A 26,079-nucleotide genomic window follows, 5' to 3' on the forward strand; every position below is an offset into this window, starting at 1 on the left:
CTTCCCAGAGTTGTGTTTATAAATGTTAGACAAACCACAAAATAGATTTCAAGTACGTTAACATTTTACAATATAATCCAAGCACAGACAGAAATACACAATACTGTACCTATAGATGCTCCATAATCCAAGTCTGTCATCCTCACTAATAAAATAGTAGACTGCTACTCTGTCTGAATATCCCCAACTATATCCTTCCGTGTGTACTACATGGTCCTGGCCTTTAAGTTATAGGACTTTCATGACTCTCAGTTAAGTTACTTAGAAACACCAGAGAATATCAAGGAAGGAAGGGAGAATTTTAAAAGGCCAGGCCTGAATGTACGCACACGGTTAGTAAAGGCAGGCACCTGTGCACACGCACACTTGCATTTAACCCTATGCAAAACCTCACTGCACTGCACATTTTCTGAGATGATGTTGTCATGCAACTCAGCTATTTTCTGACAGAGTTAAATCAAGCATAACAATACTCCTACTTCTGGAGTGCTGTAATTTACAGGGACAAGACTATGTTTTCGAGCATAGGATCTATATCTTTTTTTTTTTTTTTTTTTTAAATAATTATCAGACTTACAAAGGAGTCTGTGTGGAACCATGACTCCATAGTCCAGCAGGATGCCAGCTCTCACAGCCTTCACCACTCCAAACACCTTTTCCAACACCTTTCTTTAGAAACAATACAAGTGAGTAATCTCCCATTAAGGCCAAATGTCTACTTTTGTCCACTCTCCACTTCTGTTAGGCTGAATGGTTATGACCTCATGGGAAAGGATCATTTAGTTGCAAGTAGCACAAGAAGAAATACACATCAAGTAACTAATCAGTAATGATTCTTCTGGGGAACAGATCAGCAAGGACAAACAAAGACAAGAGAAAAAAGGCCGTTGATTAAATTAGCCTTTGTTGGTTGGGAAATGAATAGCAATCCAAAAGTTTTCAACTGAGAAAAGGAACTCCTAAACCCTGTAACATTTGTCCTTTAAAAACTGGAGAAGATTAGAAGGGAAGGAGAAATCCTCTAAGGAAATTGCCATTTTCAAACTAGACATTTGCAAAGGCTTACATGAGAAAACCAAGCAGAACTGATTCGCTGATATCGAAACTAAAGGAATTTATTCAGTAGGAATTAGAGATGTGGTTACAACGCGTTAAATGCACATCTAATAAAACAGCCTCAAATATGTCTCCGATTCATAAATCTCTAAGCAGGAGAAGACTCTGAGGCCAAAATTAGAGTTCCCTAGTTTAAATATGAAATACATCTGCACTAAGATTGGGGCAGGGGAAAGAACAGAAACTTTCTCCTCTTAAATACAACCTCTGTGGTAACATTTGAGGGCCTTCAAATGTTCTCAGCATTGACAAGATTTTACTTAAGTATATGCTCTAAGCTACATTGGAATATCTTTAGATATACAAATCCAAGTTACATGAAACAGCATTAGATCATGTAACTGGGCTCGTAATAACAGGGAAAGAGGGTAAGTATGCTGCTATATGTAAAAGGAAGCATATTAGTATGCACAGAAAATACGCTGTCTTAGAGATTACTAACAATGAGCATCAAGGATGAAGATGCGTCTCTTGAAGTGTTTAAGCCTTTAACTGTGAGTCAGTAGAATACTTTCATGTCAACTGTGCAGCCTAATGCTTTGCGTTTAAAAAGGAATAAATTCTGCTCTATAATTTTTAAAGTAGGTCACTCACCTACCGATTTAGCTAGGGTTTTGGCTTTTTTTTTTCTTTTTTCTTTTTTATTTTTTTGCTACTTACTATTATCTTCTTCCATCTTATGTACAATAATCTACATTTAGACTGAAGACTCACTCTCTTCCAAAACATACTTGGACGATCTTGTAGAGACTTTCTACGGCACTGATAAAGTGTAAGACAACCTGACAGGTAAGAGGAAGGATCATTACTTTCAGTTCTGCTCACTTCCCCAAGCTTTACAACTGTGCCTTTCAGAAATTCTTCTGTGTACTTGGTGTCCTTTCACCTCCCCCACGCAGCCCCTACTGAACTTGAGTGAACTTTCTATATATTTCCCAAACCACAGTCCCTCTGTATAGAGCTATATTAAACTCATTCATTCTCCAGCCAGTAGTTTAAAAACAAATCATGGCTAAAACCCTAAAAACACCCTACATGCCCTTGTGCATTATTCTTACCAATTTGTACATTTAAATAACATCGGAAGTTGTCTTTTGCTAAAAATTTACCAAAATATTTTAAACACATAAAAATGTAAAAAACCAAACAAACAGAAAAACAAACCAAAACCAAAAACCCAGCATAAACATTGCTTGTATAGGCATTGGTTAGAAGAGATTGCTGCACTAAGGAGTATATTCAAAAAGGTTTTTCTTTCAGTTTCATTGGGTTTAGTGTCATGGATTGAAAGGTTAAGGACAATTAAACTTATTGTGACCCCATCTTATAGAATGTAATAGATGAGCAGGAAGTCTGAAATGCAATTTACATAAAGCTTGTTTTTGGTTACTGAAAGGTGACTGTATAAGCCCGTAAATAAAGGGGCAATTTAAGTATGTAAAGGGAACTTGAGAACCTGAAGTGTCTGTAATGAACTGGATATGAAGACAGATGCTGACTGATGGCCCCATGGGCATTATGGAAAGCTGGCACTAACTGAAATTTTGAATATAGCCCTTAGTTGTATCATATTTATTTAAAATTTAAAAGCTGCCCAGCATGTCACGAATGAAGTTTATTTTGCAAGCCACCCACTGTCTAAGGGGGCAGTAATATTCAATATGAAACTGCTGAAATTCCGGTGTCTGACGGATTTCATGGAGAAAAGAGATTTGAAGGTCCGACTCCAAGAGAACAAGGAGAAGAGGGAACACAAACAACAACAGTCCAAGGCCTACAAGAAGAAGTCTGGAGAAACTCTTCACAAAGGCATTCACCTCCATGTTACCCATTAGAAAGTCATAGCTCCACCTAAGCGCCCTCCGAGCTTCTTTCAGTTCTTCTTCCTCTGCAATCAAAAATGCATTTTCATCTGCTTCCAGTTCCTCAAATGAATCTGTGTCATCTTTCTCATTCTCTACTCTTGGACAGGTATCAAAGAGCATATCAATCTCATCATCAACAGGGGTGGGCAGCAAGCTGGCACTAGGATTGTACACCAGTTCTGAGATGGTTAAAGGTTCCTCTTTCATCTTCTCTTCCTGTTCAATGGCAAGATCAACATTCTCCCCGATGTCCTTAACTGGGGAGCTTGAAGTCACAGGTACTGAAATCTCATCTTCCTTTGGCAGCTGAATACCTGAAAAAAGGAAATTAAAATAGTGATCCTACATTTCTGCTTTCCTGGTGGGAAAACTCAGCCTTCCAATAGTATCTAGCAGAGGTTGGAAAGAAGATTCTGCAATCATTTTGCATAATGAACCAAACCATGCACAATTAATAAAAACTGGAAAAGCTTTTTGAAAAGCTCCAGACGAGGGCAACATCTTTTACAACACTGCAGTACACCAGATCTGTTTAACTCTCTCTGATGCAGCTACTGCTAACAATGGTGTAATACAAAACAAAACAGAACAGCTCATTTTCTACTGGCAATCAGATTTCTGATATGAACAAGTACCTAGTACATACGTGAATTGGTGCTATTTGGTGTGTAACAACAGAACCACCACCCACCTTTATTTGTTTGAGATGAATGAGGAGAAAGTGATAAGATAATGGCTGAGGTTGAGAATTCTTAATAGTGTTTGACATTAAAAAGAGACAATAGGTTATCACGATAAATTCATATTAACAGTAGAGAGGATAAAAGGAGAGGAAGGTTGACACACAGTATGAGAATTAGATATCATTGAAGCAGAATGAAAATGCCTCACCTCTTTAAAAAGCTCCCTCACCTAGTGTCTCCTTTTCCTCCATTCATCTTTCTATTCCTCATACTCAGAGTCTCTTCCTCTCCTTTAAACTTCTCTCTCCCCCTTGCAGAGGAGTATTTCGTAGCCTTACTGTTATGCATGTTTCTTATGACCCCACTCTTTGTGCCAGCTCTCTCCTCTCAAAACTTACTACCCTTTTTCCAGCCTAACACTAACAGCAATAAGGCTGCAAAAAAGTCTAGCAGTTTTGCGGCTATATCAACACTGCAGTGACTGCTGTTAGCTGCCAGTTGCAGGAGTGGAAGGGAGGAGAGTTGGGCACAGAGCTCGGACAAAGTGATGGGAAGTTTTGAATTTGTCCCACACCCAACACTGTCCTCGTTTCAGCTGGGGTAGAGTTAATTTTCTCCCTAGTAGCTGACATAGTGCTGCGCTTTGGATTTAGGATGAGAATAATGTTGGCAACAGAAAAATGTTTTAATTGTTGCTAAGTAGTGCTTACACCAGTCAAGGACTGAGGACTTTTCAGCTTCTCATGCCCTACCAGCAAGAAGCCGGGAGGGGGCACAGCCGGGACAGCTGACCCAAACTGGCCAGAGGGCTATTCCATACCATATGACATCATGCCCAGCATATAAAGCTGGGGGTAGTTGGCAGGGGCACAGTGACCGCTGCTCAGGAAGGGGCTGGACATCGGTTGGCAGGTGATGAGCAACTGCATTGAGCATCACCTATTCTGTATATTCTCTATTATTGTTGTTGTTGTTATTATTATTTTCCCTTCCTTTTCTGTCCTATTAAACTGTTTTTATCTCAACCCATGAATTTTACTTTTTACCTTTTTCCCAGTTCCTTCCCCCATCCCACTGAGGGAGGGCAGTGAGCAAATGGCTGTGTGGTGTTTAGCTGCCTGCCAGGTTAAGCCACAACAAACACTCATTACAATCATCAGATGCCATCTATGTGCAAAAGGAACAGACCAAACACAGTATCATGTGCAACACTAATATATAATAACGCTTAATACTTCTTGTTTCGTGACGTTAAACATCTCTCCATCCTTTACTAATGACTAATCCAAATGCAACATATAGATAAGGATATAGCAGGTAAAACCAATACAAGATTACATGACTTGTCCAAGAAGTAACTCAGGAAATTAATGTCAAAGTACTTTCTATAATTCAGATTAGCCTAATTCTTTGATTTGAGTGAAAGATCTCTGTAAATGATAGCAAACTGACAACATTAAAGATTCATTCCAGTTTTACTGCAGTAAAGATTAAGGTTCAGAGACTTTAAAACAATGTCATATGAAACAAAATGCATTATTTCAGAAAAACAACTAATCAGAAAAGCAGTACATTTCCAGTGCTAATTACACTACACATATAATGGTTTTCAGTGTGAAGTAAAAGGGTCTCAGCAAGCTCTGTTAAAGTTTTCTATTAAAAGACAGCAAACATAAAAAACCCCAAACTACACAAAAGGCCCATTATGGTAATTTTGAGATGAGGGAAATAAAGCATGACCTGAACCATGCTATGAGGAAAAGATGCATCACTGCTTTGTAGACATATGACACAGGACAAAATTGAAAAGCAAAAATCCTGATCATAAAGACATCTGCAATATAGGACGATACACAGCTTAGATGTATTTTGCACCACAATTCTAAGCCACAATTTTAAACAGTAACTCAGCTCTAATTGACTAAAATTCTGCAAAGAATCTCACTTTGAGATCAGAAGCCTTTACACATTTTTTCTTGAAAAGGTCAGATTTTTTTTTTACATTAGTCCTAAGAACTGCAGATACCATTCACTGCACTGAAATTACTAACTTTGCTTCTGAAACCTAGTTCCCCTCTATTTGACTAGATAGCAAAAGAATATTCTTACACTATTGGCTACTGATCATTAAAATAGCAGTAGGCATTACACTTCAGCGAAGTTGGTGATATAATTTACCTTACCCCGGACTTTCTAACTGTTAAAAATTTTGCATTTCTTGAATTACAAGGTCTTACAATCTCTATTTGCAATTTCTCTTTTTCCCCCCTTTTATACCTACCATGACTACCATGTCAGGACAGGACATATCCACAAAAATTTCAGTTTCATAACTGATACCAGATTTGCACGCTACCAGGTCACTCAGCAGTAGACCTGCCCTGAGCCAGGCACAGGCACATGATGTCATTTCTGTCAGAGCCGGAAATACTCAGTATTTGCAGAAAAATCCGCCAATACAAAGTTAACATGTCAAAACTTTGTAAATGAAATTAAACAAGCAGATTAATACTTTGTGATACAAGGTTGCTGTACTGGGAATCTTAAATCTTGTTAAAACACTTCCTCATGGAAATATCTGCCATAGTACTCTGCTGTATGTCAGAGTGCCTGGCAGTTAGCACAAAATCCTCCACGCAACCTCTGCAGCTCTGTTAGCTGCATTAATACCAGTTATTAATACCAGTTGGGATGAAATGCCAATAAATGCAACGTAAAATATATAACATATTACAAATATTTCTAAAAGGTGTAAGAAATGACAGAAAACCCGCCCTTTAAACCTACACAGATTAAATCACTCCTTGAACAAGCCAGCTCTCTCCTTACCTGACAAGACAACTTTCTGGATGCCCTTCTTAGTGCATTCTTTTATGTGTCATGTTATATTAATTACATAAAACCTCTTCATTACAGTACACCGTCCTCAGGAAGCATTCCCCCTTCAGTAGAGTACTCTAGCTATTAAAGTTCATTTCCCCTATTAAGTCTTCAAAATGGCCGAGAGAGATCTCTCTCCCTGTAATTTGTTACCTTTTCCTGCTCTCTATGAGATAAGCTGGCCATGGCTCCATGTGAGGTTTCACATTCTGGCTAAATCAACCAAAAAGACCCTTTCTGCTTCCTCTTGTTTCATCCCTGAGCAAACCAGCTTCTAAAGCCAATCTAGGAAAATAACTGTTTTTCTTCTTGGGTTAGTTCTCTGGTGGTTTTTCTTTCTGAACTGGCTTGTCAGATGTTCTCATGAGTGAAGCACATTACTGGGGATGGAATCACAGAATCACAGAATCCCAGGTTGGAAGGGACCTCAGGGATCATCTAGTCCAACCTTTCTAGGAAGAGCACAATCTAGACAAGATGGCCCAACAGCCTGTCCAGCCGAATCTTGCAAGTGTCCAACGTGGCCGAGTCAACCACTTCCCAGGGGAGATTATTCCAATAGTGACTAACCTCAATGTGAAAAATTTCTCTCTCATGTCCAATTGGAATCTCCCCAAGAGCAACTTGTGTCCATTCCCCCTTGTCCTCTCCATGGGACTCCTTGTAAAAAGGCAGTCTCTGTCTTCTTTGTAGCTGCCCCTTAAGTACTGGTACATGGTGATGAGATCCCTTCTAAGCCTCCTTTTCTCAAGGCTGAACAAACCCTGTTCTCCCAGCCTACCCTCATATGGCAGGCTGCCCAGGCCTGTGATCATCTTGGTGCCCCTTCTCTGGACTCCTTCCAGCCTGTCCACATCCTTTTTGTATAGCGGGGACCAGAACTGTACACAGCACTCCAGGTGTGGCCTGACAAGCGCTGAGTACAGCGGGATGACGACTTCTTCATCTCTGCTGGCGATGCCGTTTTTGATGCAACCCAGCATCCTGTTGGCCTTCTTGGCCGCAGCAGCACACTGCCCGCTCATGTTGAGCTTCTTGTCCACCGGCACCCCCAGGTCCCTTTCCACAGAGCTGATCTCCAGCCAGGTGGATCCCAGTCTGTGCTGCACTCCCGGATTATGTTTTCCTGGTGCAAGACCTTACACTTGCCCTTGCTGAACTTCATAAGGTTCTTGTTGGCCCACTCTTCCAGCCTATCCAGATCTGGAGAGAGAGCAGCAGTGCTCCTTTCACCAGCACCCAGCCAGCAGATCTGCATAGCTGAAATAAAACCTTTCCCTCAATAGAGAAAATGTAGATGTCTCCTCATTCGCTTGATCTGACTGCCTAGCTAGTAATTCCTTGCCTCAACTACTCTGTCCTCTCTTATCACAGTCGTTTTAGAAATTCATCACATTTCAGCATGAAACATAGTATCATAGAATCATTAAGGTTGGAAAAGACCTCTAAGATCATCAAGTCCAACCATCAACCCAGCACAACCATGCCTCATAAACCATGTCCTGAAGTGCCACATCTACACCTTTTCTGAACACCTCCAGGGATGGTGACTCCACCACCTCTCTGGGCAGCCTGTTCCAATGCCTGACCACTCCTTCAGGAAAGAAATTTTTCCTAATATCCAATCTAAACCTCCCCAGGCACAACTTGAGGCCATTTCCTCTCATCCTATCACTAGTTCCTTGGGAGAAGAGACCAGCACCCACCTCACTACAACCTCCTGTCAGGTAGTTGCAGAGAGCGATAAGGTCTCTTCTCAGCCTCCTCTTCTTCAGGCTAAACAACCCCAGCTCCCTCAGCCGCTCCTCATAAGACCTGCTCTCCAGACCCTTCACCAGGTTTGTTGAGGTCCTGGAGCATGTCCAGAGAAGGGCAATGTCCTTCTTCTAGCAAGGGGCCCAAAACCGAACACAATATTCAAGCTGCGGCCTCACCAGTGCCGAGTGCAGGGACACGATGACTGCCCTGCTCCTGCTGGCCACACTGCTCCTGATACAAGCCAGGATGCTGTTGGCCTTCTTGGCCACCTGGGCTCAACTTACTATCTACACCAGTCTTTACATTAGCAAATACACTTGTATCCTCCTCTTGATGACTGTGGCAAACTCATTGAAAGTGGACATAAGAGTATATGAACACTAAGAGATGAGAACAGATTTCGGGATATCTTTCTCCTAAGCATATTGTAACAGCAGATAATGCTGGATCACTTTCTTTTAATAGGAGTAAAAGGTAAGTTGAGCCACTTACTTTGGCACCTCAATATGGATTAAAGGACCTAATTTTAACCTCCAAAATTTGAGAATCCTGGCCATAGGCTTCTCTATACCTACTCAGATGCAAGGTCAGTAATGTACCTTCATCATGTTTCTCATCATAGAGGACAGCTGCAGCTACTTACTGCAAAGAAAGGTCACCCCAATTTATGATTCTTGAGCCTTCTCTCCCTCCCCAGAGCAAATTCCAGGGTGCGTAGCATACACAGTGAACATAAACAAGAAATATCACATTAACTTTTGTTAAAACTGCATTTTTCTCAAATAACTGGCAAACAACTGTCCTTGTAATTAACCTGTAGACAGAAGGCAGCAGAGAAACCTTTTCAGATCAGTGTTTTCTGAAGAGGTGGTATTAAAATTGGAATGGGTCGCAGTTCTGAAGCGTGCATCAACTTTACAGTCCACTATTTAGTTTGACCAGATAACATAGAGGCAACACAATCAGAGGAAGGCACATATGAAACTAAAACAATTACTACTGCAAATCCATCTTACCCAAACTCTTTTCCTAACACAGTAGTAAAAAATTTACATTCTATTCCTTAGTATCAAAACAAAAAAGTTCAAAAAATAAAAAGGAATTTTTAACAGTTGTACATGTTGTTGAAACATATTACATCAAAGTAACTGCATTTTACATCAGCCAAATACAACTGTAAATAAATAATATTTTAACATAAAAATTTAAAAATTTGGAATGAACATAACTACTGCTGTTGCAAGCTTATTTGATATTTTAAAAATTAAATATATAAAGCTGTTTTTTTCATTCCTTCATATTCCCTATAACATCACTTTTCTCAAGTCAAGGACTGAGGAAACAATTAGCTATTAACCATGGTCAGTGTAAGCCCACAGCAAAGTTCCAGTCATGTTGCAATATACAGACAAGTATGTTGGGCCACTCAAATTCTGATGGTGTCAAAAGACACAAATCTAGTGTCATCATGGCACATATCACTTACAATGCTTGTGCAGGCATAAGAATATCACATCACAGCACCAAAATTCAAGATTATTCTACAGTACAGTAAATATTCCAGTCACACATTTTTAAGAAATGAGCAGGTTTTTCAGATTATTTACCTTTTGGATAGCCTTCAAGACAGTCAGTTATCTGAAATAATAAAACCAGATTAAAAGAAAAACTAATCCTCAAAGTCTTCCAATGGAAAAAGGCAATCTAAAAGCTAAAGCAAGCCCAAAGCCAATATCCTTTGATTACTCTACAACGTTGCTGCAAATCCTTTGCTCCTATTTATATAGAACAATTATTTTGCTGCTACCCTTATAAGGCTACAATTTTGTATAATTTTGGGGGGTAAATTTTGAAAAGTGTACTGTTTCTTTAGCTAAAATTTATATTGTATTTAGATTTAAAGGACTATGATTTGAGTATCAAATTACATTTGAAAAGACTTCTTTCCAGTCTTCATTTTATATTTTTATCGGCAATTTACATTCCATAGATCAGAATCTGTTAATACATATTACTGGAATATCAAGTAAATAAGCTCAATTTTATTTCTTATATATCTATAGCAAAAATTCACTACACTTTTCTGGCAACTGGACAAATTTTAGAGAGCCAGAGATATCTCATTACGCTAGCCAAAACACAGTACTTCCACCAAATACTGGGATTGCTCCAAACCTCTAACTTGCTATAGCAGATAGGAGCACGAGCAGCTGAATAAAACACAAGTTCACTGTGGTCACCTGGTGTGAACATGAACACGCAAGAAGTCTCATACAAATGCTGTCAGCTGCTAGTGCTTCCAAAGCGGCCAAAACCAGCAGCTGAGGATTAGCAGGATGAAGGGCAGCCCTAGATCCACCATTCTTAAGAAGCTGCAGTTGCTGGAAATACAGCACCCCAGAAAAATGTATTCTCTGCTTATTAAGAAAATCAGGTCACTTGTCTGGTGGCCAGATATACTACATATTACACACAGCTTTACTTACCAGACGTGCAAACACAAATACACATCTATAAAGGCTTTGTATAGTGGAGAAAGGAACAAATGTGAATATTTCCTTCTTTTAAACAGAGAACTGAAAAATAAGATACAGTCCAGAAAGAGCAGTGCTGGTAATTCTTCATATAGATGTGTAGACGAGGCCAGCCAGGCTGCAATTAGGACAGTTCCTTCCTATCCCTTTTGCTATTTCCTCTAGAAATATTGTGCATTCCTTATTTTCAATGCGGACAAAATTTATTTGTACTATGAATAGAATGACCTTTTAGGGGAACAGAGAGGGTGACTTTCTCACATGAGCAAAGTGCAAGGATATCACAAAGAAAATATAGGAAAGGGAAACAGAATCTAGAATTGCACTAAACTCAGATATTCCCTTACACAGGATCTATATCAAAGCAGGATCCACATTATGGCCAGATGTCCAGCTCTCAGAAGTAGGAGGACAAAGATCCCTACCTTACCCACATCCCATGCCACAGAAGACACCTGTTCTAGCTTTGCAAGGGGAGTAAATCAATGACAGTTTATAGTAACTCCTTTTTAGGCAGTGACCTGGCTTTCCTGCTGGCCATTCCCATTTGCTTTAGTCTTACGGGAAGTTCTAGAAGGGAGCAAAGCCCTGTCAGAGTTGCCAACTCACATCAGTTGCAAGCACTGTGACTCTGCGGAGTTACAACTGGCCTCCCAGCTGCATTGTGTGTCACGGTGTTGAACTAATGCCACAGCTAGTGCAGCCACTGGAGACAGCCACTCTGCTTCTCACACCCCGCAAAGGGCAACCGAAGTGCAGAGACAGAAGCAAAACAGAGAATGCAGTGCAGCGGGCACTGTGGGGTGCCTGTCTCTAACCTCCCCTTGCCCTGGAAGGAGCCCTTTCGAACCAGGATTAAGTAGAGAAAAGGCTATGGGGAGTAGCAGGGAGAGAGAACTGTGTATCATGGAATGAGAACGCAAGATACACCTGTCAGCAGCTCAGAGAAAGGGGAGGAGTCGGTGGAGGGACTGCAGCGACTCAGTGTCTAGCACCAAGCCAAAGAGAGCAAGCTGAAAAGAGCTAGGCACTGATGTAAAAGCTTAGCACCTGAGAAAAGGACAAGTGGGACATTTCAGCATCGCTGCTCAGCAACAGGGTTCTCCCAAGGACTTATGCCACCTGCCATGAGTTTTGCACAAGCTAACTCCAGTCCTTAGGTTTCATATGCTGATACATAGGTTTTATATGCTGGTATACAGGTTTTATACATGTGTACACCAAAAGGAATAATATCCTATAAACAGTACTGCAAAATGAAGGTTTTTAAGAACCAGCATAGCCCCAGTACACAAATCTGTTACTAGGCTGGTGTCATATTAAACCAAGAAAATGGCTTGTGTCTATTTAGAGCCAACATTGAACCTCTGAGGTGTAAGAACACAAAATACATGTAAATGCTAATGCTTTTCCAACTTTGCTACTCATTCTTGAATACAGGGAGTTAGCGGCATTTTCATAGACGCTACAGATTCCCAAGTGGTGAATTCAGAAAGCAAAGACAGACAGGAGCTGTTGTTACTCAGAGACAAATCACTGCAATAAGCAGGTCCTCCCATATCTGCTGCACTTACTGTCTTCTGATTTTCAGGTGCCAAAAGTGTGAGAATATTCTAGTCTTTGCCAAAGAATTCTCAGTCAATTCTTCTGTAAATACTTATTTCTGAAATGAAGACTCAATACAAGGGCACAGTTTTATATAGGTGGAAACTTAAATTTGTCAACCTATTTATGCAAAAATATCAGAAATAGTACCACAGAAAGCATGGAGAAACACACTTTGAAATTTCTTACTTCATTAAGGAAACAGAGCCATACAGATTTATAAAGGGGCCAATTTATCTTTGGCAAAGGGTTCTGATATAAAAAAAAGAAAAAAACTCCCTTCGTTTTGGTTGTTATGCAAAGCAATACTGAATTCTTTTTGTCCCTTGGGTTGCATTTCTATTTTGTGTAGTGAAAAATGGATCCAGATGAGACCCCTTTCCCTAACCACCCTCCCCACAGTATTATTATTCAGTATATTAAATTATTTGATATCTGAAAAATAAAAAATAACAAAGTTATGATCTCACAACCCAACCCACTCAATTGCAGTAAAATGCTAAACTGTATCCACTGCTGAATTCAGCTCAAGTTCAAACTCTGCTACCAACAAATTCTGCTAATCTATGAACAATTTACTTTTGTGAGAAATGATCCGTTTCAAGGTATTTCTCCCCCTCAGCCCAAGAAAACTGGAAAGACAAAATTCCAGGCACTCATTTGTTAGCAATTAACAAATAAATCCACAATTTATATAAGATATTACAACAAATGTCATTTAAGTTTCACCTCATTCATTCCTCATTTGCAACCCTGCTTCTGTCAGTAATTCATCCTTACTCTTTACTGTACCCGATGTAACACTGTCATTGACAGTATAGTTCCTTTCCAAGAGGCCACTATTAACATAATAAACTTGGGGTGGGGAGGGAAGGAAAGGTTTGAGTAAAATTAATGTAAATTTACCAGCCCTTCTGGCTGTGATCTTGGAGCCATGCCGCAGTAATCGAACGCACACTTCCTTGTTGCAGTGGTTGACCATCCGTAAATGAATGCTTCTCTTGGTTTGGATTTTTACAAGACATTTCACCATTTTGACTATTTATTCCTCTTCTCAAAGCCTTGTAAAGACTCTACCCATACCAGCTTTGACCTTTTATTAAGTTCCCACTGAGTTCTAAGAGCCTAACACAAGTCACTCTCAATGAATCAAATGACAAGCTTCTAACATGGCCAACAAAAATATCCCAGCATGGAACAGAACGAGAGGTTATTTTTAAACATTTCCAAATGCCTCATAACGTACAACACAAACTTCCACAGCATCCATCTCAGTTAGCAGTTGCTAGCATAACAGCTGAACCACACACACAAACATAAAAATATCCAAGGCATCAAAACAGTGAAACAAAAGGCCAGCATTTAGGGTCTGTTCTTTGTAGAACAAAATGACACTGTGGCCATTATTTTTCTGTAGAGCTTCAATTTGGCCACTGATGTCAGTTCCCCACCACTGCCTGGAAAGTATTTGTGGAAAATTTATAAATACAAAAGGAAAAATCCTACACTGTGCTTACAAACCTTAGTCACAAGGCAAACCAATGAGATGAAAACGCTTTCATTTCAAGCCCAGAATCAAAGCTGACCTGCATATGTATAAACAAGAAGAGAAGATTCCTAAGTTTAGCAAAAATATCTCTCTTTGTACATGTGCTCCAGTTCCCACTTATGGACATCTGTTGGATACATCTGTATCCACCAGAAAGAAGTGTTGGTTCAGAAAGCTTGGCACTTCCCTGTCCAGCAGAAATACACAGGCTCCTAAAAAAGGCATGACGAATATATGCTGGCTGCTGCTAACTTGCTCCAGCTGGAAGCTGGACTGCAACCACGTGCACAGCATCACACTCTCCCAGTGGGAAACAGGCTCTTACTGGCTTCACTGAAACCACAGAGAAGAGATAAACTGGAAGGAGTGCACTGGAGGGGAGGTAGTCTCCTACTTCCCAGAATACTTACCTTTCATGTTTACAACACGTCTTGCCATCTGACTCTTCGTTATCTGACGTCCTTATTCCCACTGAACCATAAAATCAGTGATGTGCATGTGAGTATGTGGGAAAGAAGAGAGTAGGATAGACAGTCATGCAAATGTGTGTTTTACACCAAGTGATTTCTCTCATGCAAGAGGTCTGTGTCAGTGGAGCTTTTGGAATGCATCTTTATGGTGGCTCCTTTGCCCTGTGCGGCCCATATAGTATGAATATCCAGAAGTGCTTCTTTTTACTCCTTGCTCCTGTAGGGCAAACACTTCTCTCTTCCATTCCTTCTCTGCAAGCACTTCCATGTTGGTCTGAGGAAAGATCAAGCACCCCTTTGCTTTCTATCTCCATTTTGTCACCACTTCAAAAGTAAGATTCTGTCTGCTTTTCTCATCTTTATTCTCATAACTGTTATAGCAACCAAAAGAGGATCATTAAATTAATCGCACTTAAAGGCTGGAATCTTCACTGTGGACATAGCTACAAAAACTGGAGAGCACCAATTCTCACAGTAACCACCACCATGTCCAATACAGAAAACAAAGACTAATCAAGGACAAAAATACCACCTGGACAAGGCTGTGCATGATTTCCAACTGAAGCACGTTCATGCCAATGAATAAACATGTATCGTTTATGTTTCATGTGACCATGCTCATGCAAAAGAGGAATGACTGTGATATTTCAAGTCACTGCCCACAAACCATGTATACAAATCTAAGGGAGACTACATTGAAATCTTGCACTGAGTCGGCAACTCTCTGTCTCTGCTACTAACTCTCAGCAAGTAAGGAACAGGCTCTGTCTCCTGAGAGAAAGACTTTGCATGATCTGACATTGGCAGCGTGTCCTGTGTAATGGTTGTAAAATGTTCTTCCACAAAGATTTTCCAGACAAGGAGCCTGCTTCCCTCCTGCAGAGCTGACTGCGACTCCGTGTGCAGAAGAGAGCCAGCAAGTCGACAGGTCCACTCTCAGTAACTAATTGATTTTGCAGCTCTTGTCATTCTCCTCCTTCCTAAACTGCTTCTCTAGATTTTACACAGCTGAAAGGCCAATGACTGGTGGGAACTGTGACAGAGAGACCCTTAGCATTCATGCCCCGTTACAGAGGGGACAGAAAACAGCAGATAGTTAACTGCTGTTAACTTCCCTTAAAATCAGAAAGTATGGTTTACAAATGCAAAAATAATCCCGTCCTAAAACAAGAAAACTAAAACTAATAGAACACTCTTCAAAACGAGCATCCTTCCCCAGCCTGTTCACTGAAAATAGTGAGCAGGAAACTTCTATTTAAGCATAACAATTTTAACGTATTTGTGAAAGGAAGTATATCACCTGTCTTCAGATTTTAGAGGTACCTTATTATGGTGATGGAGGAAACATTGTTTTCTTTGTAACAAAAGTAGCAATCTTATTTTGTAGACACATGGATGGTAGGCAACTGGAAATCCAAGATTTTGTAAATAAGTTGAAAAGGAAAGCTGGCAGAGCTAATTGTTGTTAGTGTTAGGTACTGTTACCTTGCAGTGAAAGGTTTGCTTGTAGAAAAGTTGTTTTCAGTCCTTGTAGGGCTCTATTAAATGGTTAGAGGACTGTAAATCCAACTTAGTTTGTTGAACACAGACATGATGATGCATGCAGTGATATTAAGATCTCCTGAGACCAGAACACTCTTTGGGAAACTTGCACCACCCTCATGGTGAAGAATTTATTCCTTATATCTAGTCTAAATCTACCCTCTTTTAGTTTAAAGCCATTACCCTTTGTCCTATCACTACATGCCCTTGTAAAAAGTCCCTCTCCAGCTTTCTTGTAGGCCCCATTCAGATACCAGAGGGCTGCTGTAAGGACTCCTCGGAGCCTTCTCTGTTCTTCAGGCTGAACAATCCCAACTCTCTCAGCCTGTCCTCAAAGGAGAGGTGCTCCAGCCCTCTGACCATCTTTGTGACCCTCCTCTGGACTCGCTCCAACAGGTCCACGTCCTATGTTGGGGGCCCCAGAGCTGAACGTGGTACTCCAGGTACCTCTACTCACAAAAGCAGAGCAGAGGCCAAGAATTGCCTCCCTTGACCTGCTGGCCACACTTCTTTTGATGCAGCCCAGGATATGGTTGGCCTCCTGGGCTTCAACTGCACGTTGCCAGGTCATGTTGAGCTTGTCATCAACCAACACCCCTAAGTCCTTCTCCATCTGGCTGCTCTCAATCCATTCTCTGCTCAGCCTGTATTTGTGCTTGGGATTGCCCTAACCCATGTGTAGGACCATGTTCAACCGCACATGGAGCAAGGACCATGGGGAGGACCTAACAGGACCATTCAGAAGGACCTAATTTGGCCATCTGTGACAAAGATGAATTTTGCAATTCCACTTCTGGATACACTTAAAACTTTTGCAGCTAGGTGCCTTTTGAAGAATGTCTTTTAGGTTCAAAAGGTAGAAATGATCTCTCCAAGCCTATCTAACACTCCTACATATAAAATCTGATTCCATGAGATATGCACAACATTCTATGCACAACAGTAATTTTATGGTTGCATATTTACACTACCATGCCTCTTTCCTACTCCGGAGACAGAAAGGATATTAGTGCAAAACAAGAGTCAGTAACAAGGAATGTGAAAGCCTGAAGACTCTTAAGCAGTAGCAACAAAGCACTGAGAGATGACCTGCAAAACCTAAGGCATGAAGACTTGAGCTTAGTTTTTAAATTTGATAAAATATGCATGGCTGGTAGCCAATCCCTTAGGTAAGTCACATAAGTGTAATTCGAAACAGGAATAAAAGCATATTTAAGTAAGAATACCAATGCAAATCTGGGTGCTTAAATTAGTAATTGGACAACTGTATACGGCCTCTGAGGGCAGACTGAAGAACTGCCTCTTGAAGAATGAGACACCAATAGACAAACTCAGCGTATTTTTGCCTGCCATTACAATAAAAAGTAAAATGTCATTACTTATTTTCAAATCCTCTTGCATAAGTGTCAACTGCTAAAGTAACTGTTACAGGGATATCATTGGAATCCAGTATCTATCTTTCCACTACCAGTGGTCATTTATGACCATGTTTCGTCAGCATACCCTTTCTTAAATGTCTGCAAAACCACTGGACAATTTGGGCTTTTTTGCAGTACAGCTTCACTCCAGCATGACAGCCAGAGTAGATTTATAAGATGGAATTTCTTACAGGAGAATAGCTGGGCTTTAGTTGTTTTTCAATATTTGGTTGCATTGTGTTTATTTTCCATCTGAAAGGATTATGCTAAGGACAACACGGCAGTCTGAAGCTGCTCAAAATCCTCTGCAGACTCTGCTATCACCATAGCTTTGTCCCCTAGCAACTATCAAGCAATTGGCACGAAATCTTCCCTCTCACCTGGCAGTTTCTGTTAGTTCAGTTTCATACCTCCCAGGCTCAGCGATCTCAGAGTTCATCTCTCCAGAAGTTTCAGGAAGCAGAGGTATTTACTCAAGACACTAAGGTGACCATATTTTTGGCCATGTGTTTTGCTCACAATATATAAAGCCAATTAAAAATTAAGAACAAGTGCGATTTGCTCAGTTAAAAGGCAAAGCTGTGCACTCTCCTGAGTCTGCCCAAGGTATGTACAGCTGATGGCACCATTACAGCCAGCGCTGCTAACGAATTGCTTGGGCCCATCTACACAGCAGAGTGCAGCACCGTGCGAAGGTCTCAGCCATCAGCAGCTGCAACATCTGTACGAATATGGCAGCACCTTGCAGAAATATAAGCATGGGTCCTGGAAGCTGCATTAGCCAGCCAATACAGCGTAGGGACATCTGACCTAGGCATGGCTGCACTGTGCTCTCAACAGCATCTGCAGGCCCTCTGGAAAGCACTCCAGGGTGTCCACCCTCACCTCAGGCCCGGACGTTTAGGGAGATGCCAAGGCTGTTTCACATGTATAGCATGCTAAAAGCAGTTTCCCAATGCAGTTGAGTCAGTCTCAGGGCTAGCTGCCTTCCCCCCCCCCCACCTCCTGCTCCTGCACTTGCACAGGACCTTGCCCAACCCTCTCTGATGAGCCACTTGAAGGCTGAGCCGCCCACTAGTGTTACAGTTTGTGGGTTGTTGTTTGTTTGTTTTAATTTTTGTTTGTTTGTTTTTTAAACTCCTTCTCCCAGTTCACTCTAAGGTGATTAGTGCTGGTGCAAAGGAGAAGATGGGAATTCACAGAATTGGATCGAGTGCATGTGGGGAAGAGAGCCAGCATCAGTGTCAGAGAGCTGTGAGACCAGTTCAAGCTGCAATTTGATAATATAGCCAAGTTCACTGCAGGAAAGTACTGTAAAAGAGCTAAGTACTGTTAACTTAGCAGCTGGTGGTATTTAACTCTGCATGACATATTCTACAGGAAACCCACCAACAAATATTTCTATTAAATCATAGTAGTACCAACAATCTGTCTGACTAAAAGTAAACATGACTTTCAAAGTTATGTAATGCATGCATTTGAAATCAGCACTCTCTGGTGAGTGTATAGCAACGGTAAGTCAGCAGTTTCCAAAAATGGATTTCATTGCTCAGAGTTGTAAGTGTGGCACAGCAGTCTTACAAGCAGCAAGCTGTTGCTACTCTGCGGTGGTGGCAATTGCCTGGGAGGAACACAGTGCTTCATACTTGGCTGCGAGAAAGTGAATTCTCAGCCACAGGTATTTCACAGCAGAGGTAAACAAGAAATTGTTAAAATTAACTACATGTCATGCAGCGTAATAAGCTAAGTACACAGTCAATCTAATTCACCCTGTTCTTACTACATTCAGTGTTGAAACTCCAAAGAATGAATAAAACATGTTCATATGACTTCTATAAAATGAAATTAAGACATAGTCCCATGAAAATGAACATACTTGCTCAGCTGTTTTCTGTTTCCCATTAATTGACCACAACAAAGTAACAGCAGAGGTTGTATTTCCCAACTTCCGAAACAATTAGCTCGCAACACCTCAAGTGAGAAACACTGTAAAGTTTTGTTTGGCTTGCTTCCTTTTTATTAGGAAGAATGCAGTTATCCTCATTTAAATTGTCTAAGATGTTCATACCATTCTTTGTAATGACTGCATCTCAAAAAGAGAGGTGTTGAATGTGTCTTTAAAAATACCAAATAAACAAATACATGGAAAACTTTGTTCTACAAAATGCATTCAAACTGATCTTCCAATAACATCCCTTTTTGTCAATGGGATTAAATTAGCAGAGACTTTCCTAGCTGAGCTTCAAATAACATCCCTTTTTGTCAATGGGATTAAATTAGCAGAGACTTTCCTAGCTGAGCTTCAAATAACATCCCTTTTTGTCAATGGGATTAAATTAGCAGAGAGTTTTTCCTGACATTAGAACATACAGAAAGAAATATAAAAGTAAAGGGAAGCAAGACAAACAACACACCTAGCAGTAAACTGCCAGTTTTTACTCCTGAGTAACTGCAGTTACTATTTAGTAAAATGGTGCTATGTTGAGTTATTTATTTCCCGTTAAGTTCCTTTCACCTGACAATCTAAAAAAAAAGATTTTTAAAACAGAAAGATTAATAGCAGTAACTTTCTTCACAATGTATCTCACGAGGCTTGTGCACAATTTCTTGAACTAGTGGCCATTTCCCAGGAAGACGTGCAGAGGCTTAATGGTGTACTCCTAATGGAAATTATTAGATTTCTTCCATATCCCTCAGTCAGTAACACACCCTTCTCCATGCATTTTGTAATAAATATTGGTAGTGTTCGGCAGGAATTGGGTAAGCAACTCACCTTCATCTAAAGGAACCTCTTCCTCCTCACAGGGAGAAGGAAGGAGGGGTTGCAGAGGTTCCATGTTGATTATGAGTTGCTTGTTCAATGAGGGAGAGCTGCGACTCTGGGTAATGCTGGTTCTAAAAGAACAGGTAAAACAGGATCAGTTTATTCACAAGAAAACAACTGTGGTCCAATACACCTCATCTCAGAATTGTTTTACATAAATTACAATAGGCCTTGCACACTGAACGCTGCTTTCAGCCGTGTTATGTTGCACCCTCAGCAGACATACACCTTTCAACATCTGAAGTGTAAGAGATGGGTTTATGCTCGTTTGCTTCCCTTTACACAGCCTCACTCCTTCTCATCTCATGCAGGATTTCATCATGTTGCTGCCTTCCACACTGCACAGCAGTATTTGGCTTCAAGTAAGGGCAAGGTAGAGCGGATACAAATAATTTTCCTGGTATTGTTCCATTGCCTCCAGGACTGGGTAAAGGATTTGTTATGGTTTGAGCACTGCAGCCTAAAGACTAAAGCAGAAACAACCGTATCTCTTCAGTTAACAGATGCACAGTGCTTTCATTCTCATTCACACCAGACACTGCCTCTACACCATGTCTCCAGGTTGCTCAGGCTAGTTTTCTTTCTCGTCTGACTTTGCTCTAACAGGCTTTCCTGGTAGCAGGTGTTGAACTTTCTAAGGTGAGTTTGAGGAATGCTGCTGATTTGCTTCAGTCATGAGGCTCATTACCCTAAAATCATATTACTGAGAATATAAAATGGCTCTTTAGAATAAGTCATCTAGCACTTACATGATACAGGTCTGAAGCAAGAATCCTGCAATAATTCTGAACCACTACATGATAAAATATTTTGACAAAAGCAAAGATGAAAGGGAAGAGGATTCTACTTGACTTCAAATGGTACATAGGTAGAGTGCTGAAGTTTCACAAAATGCATTTCAAGTTTGCACAAAGACTCGACTTAAAATTCCACATAAACAAACTGAACAAAGCACCTCTTGCGATTGAAAAGAAGGGACTGTGCATTGCTAAGGGCTTAGGTAAACTCAGGATCTCCTACTCTAAGTCACATTACTTGTCATTAAATATTCTGTGGGGGTAAAGAAGCTTTCTTGCTCAACTGCCATGATTCCTTGCCCATTAACATATGCCCAAAGCTCCTTATGTCTTCATTTGCATTCTGTGAGCAGTCTCTAACAATTATTTAGTTTAAATTTTCAGTATCCAAGTAGATTTTTCACTCAGATTACTGCAACTACAACCACTCCATTCCAATGGTACCTCCACAGGCTTGTTATGCATCCCCTGGGTCTTTGTGCTTGCTGTAAAGAGCTGTCAAGCAACCCTCAAAGTAGAGATTGTGCCTGGGAACACCCACAAGGCTCATATCCATACGTATTTACAAAGAACCCTCTTTCAGGCACACTCCGGAAGCAAAATATTAAATCATTCACTGTGTATCTGACAGAAGAACTTGCCACCGCATTAGTGACTACACACTCCAACAGATTTTCAGTCTATAGTGCTTGAAGCGTAATATCCAAACACAAAGATATTGAACAGTAACGTCCTCACAACTGCATGTTTCTTCCTCAATGTGGCCGTAGTCCCACTGAATTAACTTTGAGTCCCACTGAATTAACTTTGAGGGAGGGGACGCAGGGAGAGAAGATTTTTTATATATATATATATATATAAATGTATATATTTACCTTCAACTGTATCATTTTCTCTAAATGTTTTGCATCTGAAAAACAATTTCCTTTCCTCTTTCACAGAGTAACATGTTTCTTAAGCTTGCTTTTGTTTGAGCTGAAAAATTTGTGGGTTTTTTTGCCTACTTGTTCTATTAGAAGGACAAGCTATCTACCAGTGTCTCCCATTTCAAGACCTCCATTATAAAAACACTTGAAATCGTTAGACTTTTCCTTAGTCTTTCTAAGAAACTGAACTTGGAGCTTCCATAATATTCTAAATGCAAGCATTTTAAGAAGGTTAATAATAAGAAATATACATTACTATTTATGGGTGTTAAATCCATATGATATTGCTCTATAAAATTATTTGCCCTCTGATCTGTTGCTTTATGTACACTAAGAGTTTTAAACAATATGCAAAGAAAAGGAAAACACAAGACAAAGAATTTCATGTGAAAATCTTTTTTTATCATATGGAAGAAAGAAAACCTATGGAAACTAGACAGTAAACTACTTCCTTATGTGAGTAACTATTTTCATTTAAAATGCATTTGTGTGCCCAAGTAATCTGCCTTGCCTCAACAATGGACCTATATTCTGCCTTCTGTGTTTTCAGTTAACATATTCTAGACCATTACTTACCCCATTTCTAAATGTAAATTGCAAAACATCTTCAAAAGCATCCCTGCATGGCCTTACTATGAATTACATAGTAGGGCTGGACAACATATTTATAAACATTTGCGGCAAATATATTCCTACCCTTCAGTAAAGACAATCTACTTTTCTCTCAAATATAGATGGAATAGCCATATTCAACAAAAAATAAACCAAACACACACACCCACACCCCTGAAAAAACATCACAATAAAAGTAGGGATATGTAGATCACAATTCCACATCTGTAGAATGTCCAGAAAGTTAAGCAACCTTTAAAAAAATTTTTAAATAGCTTTTTCCTGCTGATCTCTCTCCTCTTCCAGAGGACTTCAGTTAGGTTCTTATCAATTTACATTGTCACTACAATGAGTGATAAGGACCAGAAAGTGTTATTGCAAAGTCCATCTGCTTATTTCTAAAAAGCCAAATCTTTTTCCTCCAAAAAATATTCTTTAATATTTTTTCTCTTTACTGAATGAACTTCTTCCTTTTTAATCTGACTGCATTATGGAAAAACTATCAAGTATACCTTTAAACATACCCATATACCCACACAAAACAGAATCTTTCAAAACTGGGCAAGAACGAGGAAAGAAATGAGAGTGTACTTTTCCGTCAGGATCATGTAATAACAGTCTATGTCATAACATAGAAAATAATATAAGCAACTTATCTGACTGACTGATTAAGCCCAGCTTTGAAGCAGCACGGATTAAGTTCCCTTGTGCAGGAGACAATATACTATTGTCAGGCTTGCATGCCTCATTGTGGAAGCTCAGAATGACAGTCATTACCTCTCCCAGTAAAGGAGAGAGAATTTCTCTGTAGAGGACAATAGTGCTCCTTAGTCCTTAAACTTTAATATTGAATGTCAAGACATACCTGTGAACTTCAGGAGGTTCCCTCTGGATTTTAGAGCTTGCTTCCACAACCTCTTTGGCTACTTTTCCACTGCATTAAAACACGAAATAAATATTCAGGCAAATACTAAGATAAGCTCATTACATGCCAAGCACTATATATACATGAACAATTAGGTTACATTCAAAAGATGAAAAGGAAAAGGAAAAAAAATAATCCCATGTAGTGGATATATAATGACCCCGATCAAAAGTTCTGCTGACCACTTGTCTGCAAAGACACTGAATAAAAATTAGGCTTTTGTAGTAGAACACTAGGAGTGGGACTGGACTGTCCCGCTAATGCACCCCTGGTCTGGAGTTGCCCAGTTACAGGGGACATACAAACGCTACACTAGCAACACATCCTTGTTTTTCCAGAAACTGCACCAGAAGTGGAGCCCTGTTCTGGTAAAACTAGTCTTTGAGAGAAGTCTGCATAAAGCCTCCAGTTTATTTTATAAGTGACACTAAAAAGACAACCGAAAATCTTTTGAATCCTGACCTGGATTAGGTATGAACAAGAAGGAAAGCCCTCAGTTTGCCATGAGTAATTGCTGATGTTTTCTCTTACTTTCTGAATTAGTTTACCATGAAAAACAAACAGCTAACACCCACCTATATCGAAATCTACTGCCTTTAAAAAATATCTTGCTGCTGGACATGGTCTTGATCTGACTGGATTTTGCATACCTTGAAGAAAAAGAACAAAGGCTGTCACATTTTCAGCACAGAAGGAACCTGTTATGAAAAAATTAACAAGGCCAACTACAAGCTTTGTTATTTTTATACCACAAAGTAATATTCAGTAATTGGGCTTTCCAACATTTTTTAAGGCCTTTATACAAAATAGAATATGAAGTGTACATAAAACCATTCAGACAGTACAGAACAACTGAACATATACCAAATGATTACACGGATAGGAAACCAAGAAAATTAAATGCTGACAGCTGCTGCATCTCTACAGACTTTCATTGACAGGATGAAGGAAAGACCATGGTACACCAAACACCCTTAGGACAAGTTTGCCCTACCATTACCTTGTTTGTGGGAAGATATGGCTATTTCCACTTCCCCAGTAGTAAAGCAAAGAAATAATAAAAAGTTGTAACACTTGTCTCCAAAAGTAGTTGCAGTTCCAATGCCTCTATACAGTCAACTTCTTCGAAGCCTACATCATATCCTACTGCTTCTCTCTAATCAACGAAGTACAGAGCAACCCTTTATCACAGTCTTTTATCACAAAGATCATGGAAGAGTACCTCAGACACACCATCTCCTTGATATTCTCTGCCTTCAAAATGGCAAGCTGATTTCATACCAAGTCTCTCATTCCTAGACCCTACTAGCTTTTTATCTATGTGAAAATAATCACAACAGTCAACTCTGAGCCTGGATTCTGACAGGACTAAAGCTCTGTTTTTCAAGACATGCCAAGAGATCATGACCTTATCTTAAATTCCAAGTTTCAAGCTGTTGCCAAGTGTCATTATCATGAATTACTTACACACCCTGGCTAAATCTGTTCTGATCTAATTAGAATACCTTGTTGATATAATACAAAACATAATCAGACAGGATTTATCCAGTGCTGTTAAGTAAGTAACAGTCTACACTGTACAGCTCAGTTTCTCTGAAATGTATGAAAACTCTGCTGTTTCAAAACTGCTATCCTAAACCTTTATTTACAGATTGCTTTGGCTTCAGTTTCATGTCTGGAGGATTGTTGTTATTTTTCTGCACTCTGCATATTAACCATTACTATTTTCCAGTCTATCAGCCAGGTTCCTCTCCATTGACTATCACTACCAATCTTCATTTTACTGAAGTAGTCCTCTTTTAAGATCCACCAATATCAAGACAGGCAAGCATAATCTTATGCAATCGTGCTGAAGAAATAACCTGACAGTAGTGCCCTGAAGACATCTGTAAAGTAAAAAAACCATGAGAGAAGCACCCCTGCCGACACCAAAGTCCGAGAAGAAAGAGGGGGAAGGGGTGATCCAGATGCTGGAGCAGAAAATACCTGCAGCCCATTGAGAAGACCACAGTGAGGCAGGCTGTCTCCCCTGCAGCCCATGGAAGACCACGCCAGAGCAGATGTCTACACTGCAGCCCGTGCAGGACCCTTCACTACAGCAGGTGGACATGCTCTGAGTGAAGCTGCAGCCCCTGGAAAGCCCACACAGGAGCTGGCTCCTGGTGGGATTTGTGGCCTGAAGGACACTGGAGCAGGGGAAAAGTATGAAGAGGAAGGAGCAGCAGTGATAAACTGCTATGAATTGACTGCAACCCCCATTCCCCATCTCCCTGCACTTCCTGGGGCAAGTAGGACATCGAAAAGTCAGGAATGTATGAGTGAAGTTTAGCCTAGGAAGAAACTTCCCCTCAGATGTCTTTACTTTGAGCACTAATTTCTCTCCTTTGGGTGGAATTTTTTTCCTATTCCAAATATTTATTTCTAGTAACATAAAATAAAACTGCTCAAACACCATGCACTATTTTCCTACTTACACGTACTTCTAATGGAAAACATTTCCTGATAATCTTTTTGCTAATTCAGTCTCAAATGCAGTGGACGTTAACATAGAGAATTAACAGCTGTATTGTGCCAG

At 40.1% G+C, this 26,079-nt stretch overlaps 1 protein-coding gene across 1 annotated transcript in view; it reads right to left on the reverse strand.

The window, feature by feature from the left end:
- Window positions 1–536: 536 nt before the first annotated feature.
- The window catches only part of FRMD3 (FERM domain containing 3), a 154,069-nt gene continuing 128,526 nt past the window's right edge, over window positions 537–26,079 (reverse strand). Inside the window, exons 11-14 of the mRNA XM_064437931.1 lie at window positions 24,080–24,154; window positions 23,445–23,513; window positions 20,194–20,315; window positions 537–3,295 (exon numbers count right to left, since the gene is read on the reverse strand). Of these exons, the coding sequence (XP_064294001.1) occupies window positions 2,700–3,295; window positions 20,194–20,315; window positions 23,445–23,513; window positions 24,080–24,154 (862 nt within the window). The 3' untranslated portion in view covers window positions 537–2,699. The remainder of the gene's footprint in view (window positions 3,296–20,193; window positions 20,316–23,444; window positions 23,514–24,079; window positions 24,155–26,079) is intronic.

This window comes from Phalacrocorax carbo, chromosome Z, assembly GCF_963921805.1.
Source record: "Phalacrocorax carbo chromosome Z, bPhaCar2.1, whole genome shotgun sequence".
Classification (NCBI taxonomy): Eukaryota; Metazoa; Chordata; class Aves; order Suliformes; family Phalacrocoracidae; genus Phalacrocorax; species Phalacrocorax carbo.